The 10939-nt window shown below is 42.0% G+C and overlaps 1 protein-coding gene across 1 annotated transcript in view; it reads right to left on the bottom strand.

The window, feature by feature from the left end:
* Nucleotides 1-8863, bottom strand: part of BRD2 (bromodomain containing 2) — a 42267-nt gene extending 33404 nt beyond the window's left edge. The window contains 3 exon segments of the mRNA XM_059837382.1: nt 3539-3680; nt 7810-7948; nt 8540-8863. Coding sequence (XP_059693365.1) covers nt 3539-3680; nt 7810-7948; nt 8540-8814 — 556 coding nt within the window. The 5' untranslated portion in view covers nt 8815-8863.
* Nucleotides 8864-10939: the final 2076 nt, after the last annotated feature.

Raw genomic sequence — 10939 nt, 5'->3', positions numbered from 1 at the left:
CCTAAATCCAGCTGTTTCCCTGCCCCAATTCTAGCTGTTTTCCCCAAATTCCAGCTGTTTTCCGCCAATTCCAGCTGGTTCCCGCCAAATTCCAGCTGTTTCCCATCCCAAATTCCAGCTGTTTTTCCTAAAAAATTCCAGCTGTTTTCCGGCTAAATTCCAGCTGTTTTCCCTAAAAAATTCCAGCTGTTTTCCCAAAAAATTCCAGCTGTTTTCCGGCTGAATTCCAGCTGTTTTCCCTAAAAAATTCCAGCTGTTTTCCCGCCAAATTTCAGATGTTCCCCCCATTCCAGCTGTTTTCCCGCCACATTCCAGCTGTTTTCGCGCCACATTCCAGCTGTTTTCCCTAAAAATTCCAGCTGTTTTCCCGCCAAATTCCAGCTGTTTTCCCGCCAAATTCCAGCTGTTTTCCCACGAAATTCCAGCTGTTTTCCCGCCAAATTCCAGATGTTTTCCCTAAAAAATTCCAGCTGTTTTCCCTAAAAAATTCCAGCTGTTTTCCCTAAAAAATTCCAGCTGTTTTCCCTCCCCAATTCCAGCTGTTTTCCCTAAAAAATTCCAGCTGTTTTCCTAAAAATTCCAGCTGTTTTCCCCAAAAAATTCCAGCTGTTTTCCCGCCAAATTCCAGCTGTTTACCCGCCAATTCCAGCTGTTTTTCCCGCCAAATTCCAGATGTTTTCCCACGAAATTCCATCTGTTTTCCCCGCCACATTCCAGCTGTTTTTCCCTAAAAAAATTCCAGCTGTTTTCCCTAAAAAATTCCAGCTGTTTTCCCTAAAAAATTCCAGCTGTTTTCCCGCCCCAATTCCAGCTGTTTTCCCGCCAAATTCCAGCTGTTTTCCCGCCAAATTTCAGCTGTTTTCCCTAAAAAATTCCAGCTGTTTTCCCGCCAAATTCCAGCTGTTTTCCCTAAAAAATTCCAGCTGTTTTCCTGCCAAATTCCAGCTGTTTTCCCTTAAAAAATTCCAGCTGTTTCCCCGCCAATTCCAGCTGTTTTTCCCTAAAAAATTCCAGCTGTTTTCCCTAAAAAATTCCAGCTGTTTTCCCGCCAAATTCCAGCTGTTTTCCCGCCAAATTCCAGCTGTTTTCCCTAAAAAATTCCAGATGTTTTCCCGCCAAATTACAGATGTTTTCCTGCCAATTCCAGCTGTTTTCCCGTTAAATTCCAGCTGTTTTCCCCCCAAAAAATTCCCTCTGTTTCCCCGCCAATTCCAGCTGTTTTTCCCTAAAAAATTCCAGCTGTTTTCCCGCCAAATTCCAGCTGTTTTCCCGCCAAATTCCAGCTGTTTTCCCGCCAAATTCCAGCTGTTTTCCCTAAAAAATTCCAGATGTTTTCCCGCCAAATTACAGATGTTTTCCTGCCAATTCCAGCTGTTTTCCCGTTAAATTCCAGCTGTTTTCCCCCCAAAAAATTCCCTCTGTTTTCCCGCGAAATTCCAGCTGTTTTTCCCACGAAATTCCAGCTGTTTTCCCTAAAAAATTCCAGCTGTTTTCCCTAAAAATTCCAGCTGTTTTCCCGCCAAATTCCAGCTGTTTTCCCGCCAAATTCCAGCTGTTTTCCCGCCAAATTCCAGCTGTTTTCCCGCCAAATTCCAGATGTTTACCCGCCAATTCCAGCTGTTTTTCCCGCCAAATTCCAGCTGTTTTCCCACGAAATTCCAGCTGTTTTCCCGCCAAATTCCAGCTGTTTTCCCTAAAAAATTCCAGCTGTTTTCCCGCCAATTCCAGCTGTTTTCCCGCCAAATTCCAGCTGTTTTCCCTAAAAAAATTCCAGCTGTTTTTCCCACCAAATTCCAGCTGTTTTCCCTAAAAAATTCCAGCTGTTTTCCCGCCAAATTCCAGCTGTTTTTCCCTAAAAAATTCCAGCTGTTTTCCCTAAAAAATTCCAGCTGTTTTCCCGCCAAATTCCAGCTGTTTTCCCTAAAAAATTCCAGCTGTTTTCCATCCCCAATTCCAGATGTTTTTCCCACCAAATCCCAGATGTTTTCCCGCCAACTCCAGATGTTTTCCCGCCAACTCCAGATGTTTTCCCTAAAAAATTCCAGCTGTTTTCCCTCCCCAATTCCAGCTGTTTTCCCTAAAAAATTCCAGCTGTTTTCCCGCCAAATTCCAGATGTTTTCCCGCCAATTCCAGATGTTTTCCCTTAAAAATTCCAGATGTTTTCCCACCAACTCCAGCTGTTTTCCCGCCAAATTCCAGATGTTTTCCCTAAAAAATTCCAGCTGTTTTCCCTAAAAAATTCCAGCTGTTTTCCCGCCAAATTCCAGCTGTTTTCCCGCCAAATTCCAGCTGTTTTCCCGCCAAATTCCAGCTGTTTTCCCGCTAAATTCCAGCTGTTTTTCCCCCTAAAAAATTCCAGCTGTTTTCCCTAAAAAATTCCAGCTGTTTTCCCGCCAAATTCCAGCTGTTTTCCCTAAAAAATTCCAGCTGTTTTCCCTCCCCAATTCCAGATGTTTTTCCCACCAAATCCCAGATGTTTTCCCGCCAACTCCAGATGTTTTCCCGCCAACTCCAGATGTTTTCCCTAAAAAATTCCAGCTGTTTTCCCTCCCCAATTCCAGCTGTTTTCCCTAAAAAAATTCCAGCTGTTTTCCCGCCAAATTCCAGATGTTTTCCCGCCACATTCCAGCTGTTTTCGCGCCACATTCCAGCTGTTTTCCCTAAAAAAAAATTCCTTGTTTTCCCGCCAAATTCCAGCTGGTTTCCCTAAAAAATTCCAGCTGTTTTCCCTAAAAAATTCCAGCTGTTTCCCCCAAAATTCCAGCTGTGTTCCCTCCCCAATTCCAGCTGTTTCCCCCCCCCAATTCCAGCTGTTTGAACCCAAATCTCAGCGTTTGCTCTCAAATTTTGGGGGATTTTTTTTAACCAAATCTGAGAGGTTTTTCCCCAAAATTCAGATTTCCCCCCCTAAAATCCTCATTTTTTACCCAAATTTCAGATTTTTCCCCCAAATTTCAGATTTTTCTTCCCCAAAATTCAGTTTTTTCCCAAAATCCAGCTTTTTCCCCCCAAATCTCCCACCTGCAGCCCTGGCTGCCCCTTTCTTGTGGCTGTCCTTGACTCTTTCACCCCAAATTTTGGTGCTTTTTACCCCAAATTTTGCCTGTTTTTCCCCAAATTTCAGGCTTTTTCCCCAAAATTCAGATTTTTTTTCCCCAAAATTCAGATTTTTCCCAAAATCCATGTTTTTCCCCCCAAATCTCCCACCTGCAGCCCTGGCTGCCCCTTTCTTGTGGCTGTTCTTGACTCTTTTACCCAAATTTTGCCTGTTTTTACCCCAAATTTTGCCTGTTTTTACCCCAAATTTTGCCTGTTTTTCCCCCAAAATTCAGGTTTTTTCGCCCAAAATCCAGTTTTTCCAAAATCCAGCTTTTTCCCCCCAAATCTCCCACCTGCAGCCCTGGCTGCCCCTTTCTTGTGGCCATTCCTGACTCTTTTATCCAAAACTTTGCTGCTTTTTACCCCAAAATTCAGATTTTTTTTCCCCAAAATTCAGATTTTTCCCAAAATCCATGTTTTTCCCCCCAAATCTCCCACCTGCAGCCCTGGCTGCCCCTTTCTTGTGGCTGTTCTTGGCCAGGGGCAGCAGCAGCTCCTGCTCCTCCGGGGGCATCTGAGCCACCTTCTGCAGGAAGAGCTTCTCCAGCGTCTGCGCCATCAGCACGATGTCATCCGTGGGCTGCAAACAGCCAAAAACGGGGAAAAAACCAAAAATTACAGAGGGAAAAGTGGGGGAAAGGGCGGGGAATTTGGGGGAATTTTTTCGGATTTTTTTCGGATTTTTTTTGGATTTTTTTCTGAATTTTTTCGGATTTTTTTTTGGATTTTTTTCTGAATTTTTTCAGATTTTTTCTGAATTTTTTCAGATTTTTTTTTCTGAATTTTTTCAGAGTTTTTGGGGATTTTTTCTGATTTTTTGGGGATTTTTTCCTGAATTTTTTCGGAATTTTAGAGGTTTTTTTCTGAATTTTTTCAGGTTTTTTCTGAATTTTTTCGGATTTTTGGGGGGATCTTTTCGGATTTTTTGGGGATTTTTTCCTGAATTTTTTCAGATTTTTAGAGGTTTTTTTCTGAATTTTTTCGGATTTTTTGGGGGATTTTTTTCTGACTTTTTTCAGATTGTTTTTCTGAATTTTTTCAGATTTTTTGGGGATTTTTTTCTGAATTTTTAAGGGATTTTTTTACACTTTTTTTTTTCCAGATTTTTGGGAATATTTTTTGGGATTTTTTCACAATTTTTTTCGCTTTTTTTTTTTTTTTTAATTTTTGCAGATTTTTGAGGGACTTTTTGGGATTTTTTCCGGATTTTTTCCCGAATTTTTATGAAATTTTAAAAGGGATTTTTTTAGGGGTTTTTTTTTGCAATTTTTCTGATTTTTTTTTAATTTTTACGGGCGTTTTTGGGGAAATTTTTGGAGGAATTTTTCAGCTTTTTTTGGGGATTTTTGGGTCTATTTTGGGGCATTTTTGTGCCATTTTTGGATTAATTTGGGGGGATTTCAGTGCCATATTTGGGTCTATTTTGGGCTGATTTTGTGCCATTTCTGGGTCTATTTTAGGCTGATTTTGTGCCATTTTTGGGTCTATTTTGGAGCATTTCTGTGCCATTTTTGGGCCTATTCTGGGGGATTTCTGTGCCATTTTTGGTTCCATTTTGGGTGATTTTGTGCCATTTTTGGGTCTATTTTGGAGCATTTCTGTGCCATTTTTGGGTCTATTTTGGGCTGATTTTGTGCCATTTTTGGTTCCATTTTGGGCTGATTTGGTGCCATTTTTGGGTCTATTCTGGGTGATTTCTGTGCCATTTTTGGGTCTATTTTGGGTGATTTCAGTGCCATTTTAGGGTCCATTTTGGGCTGATTTTGTGCCATTTTTGGGCTTATTTTGGGGTATTTCAATGCGATTTTTGAGCGTTTTTCTGTCATTTCTGGGCCTTTTTTGCTCATTTTTTTCACCATTTTCGATGGCATTTTTTGTGCTATTTCTATCAAATTTTTTCCTGTGATATTTTTGCCCATTTTTTCTATTTTTTTACCTTGTTGTAGATGTAGCAGTTGGTGAACATGGTGTTGAAGTCCTGCATGCACTCTGCTGCCCCCCAGTAATAATTGGGAATTTTGGGGCATTTTTGGGTCTATTTTGGGGCATTTTTGGGTCTATTTTGGGGCATTTTTGGGTCTATTTTGGGGATTTTTGTGCCATTTTTGGCTCTATTTTGGGGCATTTTTGTGCCATTTTTGGGTCTATTTTGGGGCATTTTTGTGCCATTTTTGGGTCTATTTTGGGGGATTTTGTGCCATTTTTGGGTCTATTTTGGGTGATTTAGTGCCATTTTTGGGTCTATTTTGGGCTGATTTTGTGCCATTTTTGGGTCTATTTTGGGGGATTTTTGTGCCATTTTTGGGTCTATTTTGGGAGATTTTTGTGCAATTTTTGGGTCTATTTTGGGGCATTTTTGGGGTCTATTTTGGGGCATTTCTGTGCCATTTTTGGGTCCATTTTGGGAGATTTTTGTGCAATTTCTGATTCCATTTTGGGCTGATTTTGTGCCATTTTTGGGCTTATTTTGGGGTATTTCAATGCGATTTTTGAGCGTTTTTCTGCCATTTCTGGGCCTTTTTTGCTCATTTTTTCACCATTTTCGATGGCATTTTTTGTGCTATTTCTATCAAATTTTTTCCTGTGATATTTTTGCCCATTTTTCTATTTTTTTACCTTGTTGTAGATGTAGCAGTTGGTGAACATGGTGTTGAAGTCCTGCATGCACTCTGCTGCCCCCCAGCAATAATTGGAATTTTGGGGGATTTTTGGGTCTATTTTGGGGCATTTTTGGGTCTATTTTGGGGGATTTTTGTGCCATTTTTGGGTCTATTTTGGGGGATTTTTGTGCCATTTTTGGGTCTATTTTGGGGCATTTCAGTGCCATTTTTGGGTCTATTTTGGGGCATTTCAGTGCCATTTTTGGGTCTATTTTGGGGGATTTCTGTGCCATTTTTGGGTCTATTTTGGGTGATTTCTGTGCCATTTTTGGGTCCATTTTGGGCTGATTTTGTGCCATTTTTGGGTCTATTTTGGGGGATTTCTGTACCATTTTTGGGTCTATTTTGGGGCATTTTTGTGCCATTTTTGGGTCTATTTTGGGGGATTTCTCTGCCATTTTTGGTTCCATTTTGGGCTGATTTGGTGCCATTTTTGGTTCCATTTTGGGCTGATTTTTGTGCCATTTTTGGGTCCATTTTGTGCTGATTTTGTGCCATTTTTGGGCTTATTTTGGGACATTTCAATGCGATTTTTGAGCGTTTTTCTGCCATTTCTGGGCCTTTTTTGCTCATTTTTTCACCATTTTCGATGGCATTTTTTGTGCTATTTCTATCAAATTTTTTCCTGTGATATTTTTGCCCATTTTTTCATATTTTTTTACCTTGTTGTAGATGTAGCAGTTGGTGAACATGGTGTTGAAGTCCTGCATGCACTCTGCTGCCCCCCAGTAATAATTGGGAATTTTGGGGCATTTTTGGGTCTATTTTGGGGCATTTTTGGGTCTATTTTGGGGCATTTTTGGGTCTATTTTGGGGGATTTTTGTGCCATTTTTGGCTCTATTTTGGGGCATTTTTGTGCCATTTTTGGGTCTATTTTGGGGCATTTTTGTGCCATTTTTGGGTCTATTTTGGGGGATTTTTGTGCCATTTTTGGGTCTATTTTGGGTGATTTAGTGCCATTTTTGGGTCTATTTTGGGCTGATTTTGTGCCATTTTTGGGTCTATTTTGGGGGATTTTTGTGCCATTTTGGGTCTATTTTGGGAGATTTTTGTGCAATTTTTGGGTCTATTTTGGGGCATTTTTGGGTCTATTTTGGGGCATTTCTGTGCCATTTTTGGGTCCATTTTGGGAGATTTTTGTGCAATTTCTGATTCCATTTTGGGCTGATTTTGTGCCATTTTTGGGCTTATTTTGGGGTATTTCAATGCGATTTTTGAGCGTTTTTCTGCCATTTCTGGGCCTTTTTTGCTCATTTTTTCACCATTTTCGATGGCATTTTTTGTGCTATTTCTATCAAATTTTTTCCTGTGATATTTTTGCCCATTTTTTCTATTTTTTTACCTTGTTGTAGATGTAGCAGTTGGTGAACATGGTGTTGAAGTCCTGCATGCACTCTGCTGCCCCCCAGCAATAATTGGGAATTTTGGGGGATTTTTGGGTCTATTTTGGGGCATTTTTGGGTCTATTTTGGGGGATTTTTGTGCCATTTTTGGGTCTATTTTGGGGGATTTTTGTGCCATTTTTGGGTCTATTTTGGGGCATTTCAGTGCCATTTTTGGGTCTATTTTGGGGCATTTCAGTGCCATTTTTGGGTCTATTTTGGGGGATTTCTGTGCCATTTTTGGGTCTATTTTGGGTGATTTCTGTGCCATTTTTGGGTCCATTTTGGGCTGATTTTGTGCCATTTTTGGGTCTATTTTGGGGGATTTCTGTACCATTTTTGGGTCTATTTTGGGGCATTTTTGTGCCATTTTTGGGTCTATTTTGGGGGATTTCTCTGCCATTTTTGGTTCCATTTTGGGCTGATTTGGTGCCATTTTTGGTTCCATTTTGGGCTGATTTTTGTGCCATTTTTGGGTCCATTTTGTGCTGATTTTGTGCCATTTTTGGGCTTATTTTGGGACATTTCAATGCGATTTTTGAGCGTTTTTCTGCCATTTCTGGGCCTTTTTTGCTCATTTTTTCACCATTTTCGATGGCATTTTTTGTGCTATTTCTATCAAATTTTTTCCTGTGATATTTTTGCCCATTTTTTCATATTTTTTACCTTGTTGTAGATGTAGCAGTTGGTGAACATGGTGTTGAAGTCCTGCATGCACTCTGCTGCCCCCCAGTAATAATTGTTCTCCAGCCTCCTCTTGATGGTGCCCATGTCCATGGGCTGCTTGATGATCTTGTGATAATCCTAAAATTTTGGGGTAAAAAAACCCAAATTTGGGCCTCAGCAGGCACAAAAAGGGCAAAGGGGGAGGGGCCCACACGCACTCGGGAGGGGGAGGGAAATTTGGGAATTTGGGGCAATTTCCCTGGATTTTTTTCAATTTTTTTTTAAATTTTGGGGGATTTCGTTGGAATTTTTTTGAAATTTTCTTGGAATTTTGGAGAATTTCCCTGGAATTTTTCCTTGATTTTTTTTTTTAAATTGATGTTGGAATTTTGGGTCATTTCCCTTTAAATTTTGGGGAATTTTTCTGAAATTTTCCTGAAATTTTGGGGAATTTTCCTGGAATTTTCCTGGAATTTGGGAAACTTTCCTGGAATTAAGTTTAGAATCACCCTGAAACTAATTTAAGGATCACCTTTAAACCACTTTTAGAACCAGTTTTAAATCCCTCCTAGGATCAGTTTTAACTTAATCTCAGGCCTAAACAAGGAGCCAATTTTCAGACAGCCATGTGGGGCTGAGAGGGACCAAATTGGAGCCCGAGACCTCGCTGAGGATCAGGATTAGGGACAAACCCCACTCACACCAAAGCCCGAAACGCTCCAAACCTCACGGTAAGCCGAGCTTAACGGCATCCACGGGCTGGCGGAAGGGCCAAGCGAACTGGTGCTTCCAGAGCGCCTTCATCACCACCTTGTGCAGGTACTGCAGCTGGTTGGTGACCCGGCCCGGCTTCTTGGGGTTCGACACCTCGGGGGGAGGAGGATTCACCTGGGGAGCCGCCAGCGCCGGCACCGAGGCCATGGTGGGGCTCTCGAAGCCCTCGTAGAGCAGGGAGGGTTTGCGGATGCGTTTGCCCGGCGTCGAGTCCGTGCTGGCCAAAGCCATGAGGGCGGCATTGCCTCGCCCAAAATCCTAAAAAAATCGGTGAAAAAGGGGTTAAAAATGAAGATTTGGGGGGTTTTGGGGAAGAAATTCCTGAAAAAAAAGCAAATCCAGGCAAAAATGGCTGTTAGAACCGGTTTTAAGGGTTAAAAATGGCATGAAATTGGTGATTGCGCTGTTAAAACCGGTCTTAAATGATGAAACTGACCAGAAATCCACAATTCCTCTGTTAAAACCAGTCCTAAGTGATAAAACCGCTCCTAAATCCGCAATTCTGCTGTTAAAACCAGTCTTAAGTGATAAAACCGCTCCTAAATCAGCAATTTCGCTGTTAAAACCAATCCTAAATCCAGGCTGGAAAAAATAATCAGTTCTGCCAAAACTGATCCTAAATAGGGCTAAAACCGCTCCTAAATCTGCAATTCTGCTGCTAAAACCGCTCCTAAATCTGCAATTCCACTCCTAAAACCGCTCCTAAACACTAAAACCGCTCCTAAATCCATAATTCCGCTGCTAAAACTGATCCTAAATCCAGGCGAAACCCACCCTAAATAGCGCTAAAACTGAGTCTAGAACCGATCCTAAATCCGCGATTCCGTGGCTAAAACCGCTCCTAAATCCGCAGTTCCGCTGCTAAAACCGCTCCTAACCGCATAAAACCGCTCCTAAATCCGCGATTCCGCGGCTAAAACCGCTCCTAAAGCCAGGCTGGAGCAAAGCCCAGCGCTCCTAAAGCACCCAGGCCATGGTGGGGCTCTCGAAGCCCTCGTAGAGCAGGGAGGGTTTGCGGATGCGTTTGCCCGGCGTCGAGTCCGTGCTGGCCAAAGCCATGAGGGCGGCATTGCCCTCGCCCAAAATCCTGGGGGAAATGGCAAAGAAAGGGTTAAAATGAAGATTTTTGGGGGTTTTTAGAAAAAAATTCAGAAAAAAAGCAAAATCCAGGCGAAAATCGCTGTTAGAACCGGGTTTAAGGGTTAAAAATGGCATGAAATTGGTGATTGCGCTGTTAAAACCGGTCTTAAATGATGAAACTGACCAGAAATCCACAATTCTGCTGTTAAAACCAGTCCTAAGTGATAAAACCGCTCCTAAATCTGCAATTCCGCTGTTAAAACCAGTCCGAAGTGATAAAACCGCTCCTAAATCCGCAATTCCGCTGCTAAAACCAATCCCAAATCCAGGCTGGAAAAAATAATCAGCTCTGCCAAAACTGATCCTAAATACGACTAAAACCGCTCCTAAATCTCCAGTTCCGTGGCTAAAACCGCTCCTAAATCTGCAATTCCACTCCTAAAACCGCTCCTAAACACTAAAACCGCTCCTAAATCCATAATTCCTCTGCTAAAAGTGATCCTAAATCCAGGCGAAACCCACCCTAAATAGGGCTAAAACTGAGTCTAGAACCGCTCCTAAATCCACGATTCTGTGGCTAAATCCGCTCCTAAAGCCAGGCTGGAGCAAAGCCCAGCGCTCCTAAAGCACCCAGGCCATGGTGGGGCTCTCGAAGCCCTCGTAGAGCAGGGAGGGTTTGCGGATGCGTTTGCCCGGCGTCGAGTCCGTGCTGGCCAAAGCCATGAGGGCGGCATTGCCCTCGCCCAAAATCCTAAAAAAATCGGTGAAAAAGGGGTTAAAAATGAAGATTTTGGGGGGTTTTGGGATGAAATTCCTGAAAAAAAAGCAAAATCCAGGCAAAAATGGCTGTTAGAACCGGGTTTAAGGGTTAAAAATGGCATGAAATTGGTAATTCTGCTGTTAAAACCGGTCCTAAATGGGAAAATTCACCAGAAATCCACAATTCTGCTGTTAAAACCAGTCCTAAGTGATAAAACCGCTCCTAAATCCGCAATTTCGCTGCTAAAACCAATCCCGAATCCAGGCTGGAAAAAAATAATCAGTTCTGCCAAAACTGATCCTAAAGAAGGCTAAAACCGATCCTAAATCTGCAATTCTGCTGTTTAAACCGGTCTTAAGTGATAGAACTGCTCTTAAATCCGCAATTCCACTCCTAAAACCGCTCCTAAATCCATAATTCCATTGCTAAAACCGATCCTAAATCCAGGCGAAACCGACCCTAAATAGCGCTAAAACCGACTCTAGAACCGCTCCTAAATCCCCAATTCCACTCCTA

This window comes from Haemorhous mexicanus (genome assembly GCF_027477595.1).
Source record: "Haemorhous mexicanus isolate bHaeMex1 chromosome 32 unlocalized genomic scaffold, bHaeMex1.pri SUPER_32_unloc_4, whole genome shotgun sequence".
NCBI classification, from domain to species: Eukaryota; Metazoa; Chordata; class Aves; order Passeriformes; family Fringillidae; genus Haemorhous; species Haemorhous mexicanus.
The sequence above is the reverse complement of the archived record's forward strand: the minus strand, read 5'-3'. Positions and strand labels throughout refer to the sequence as shown.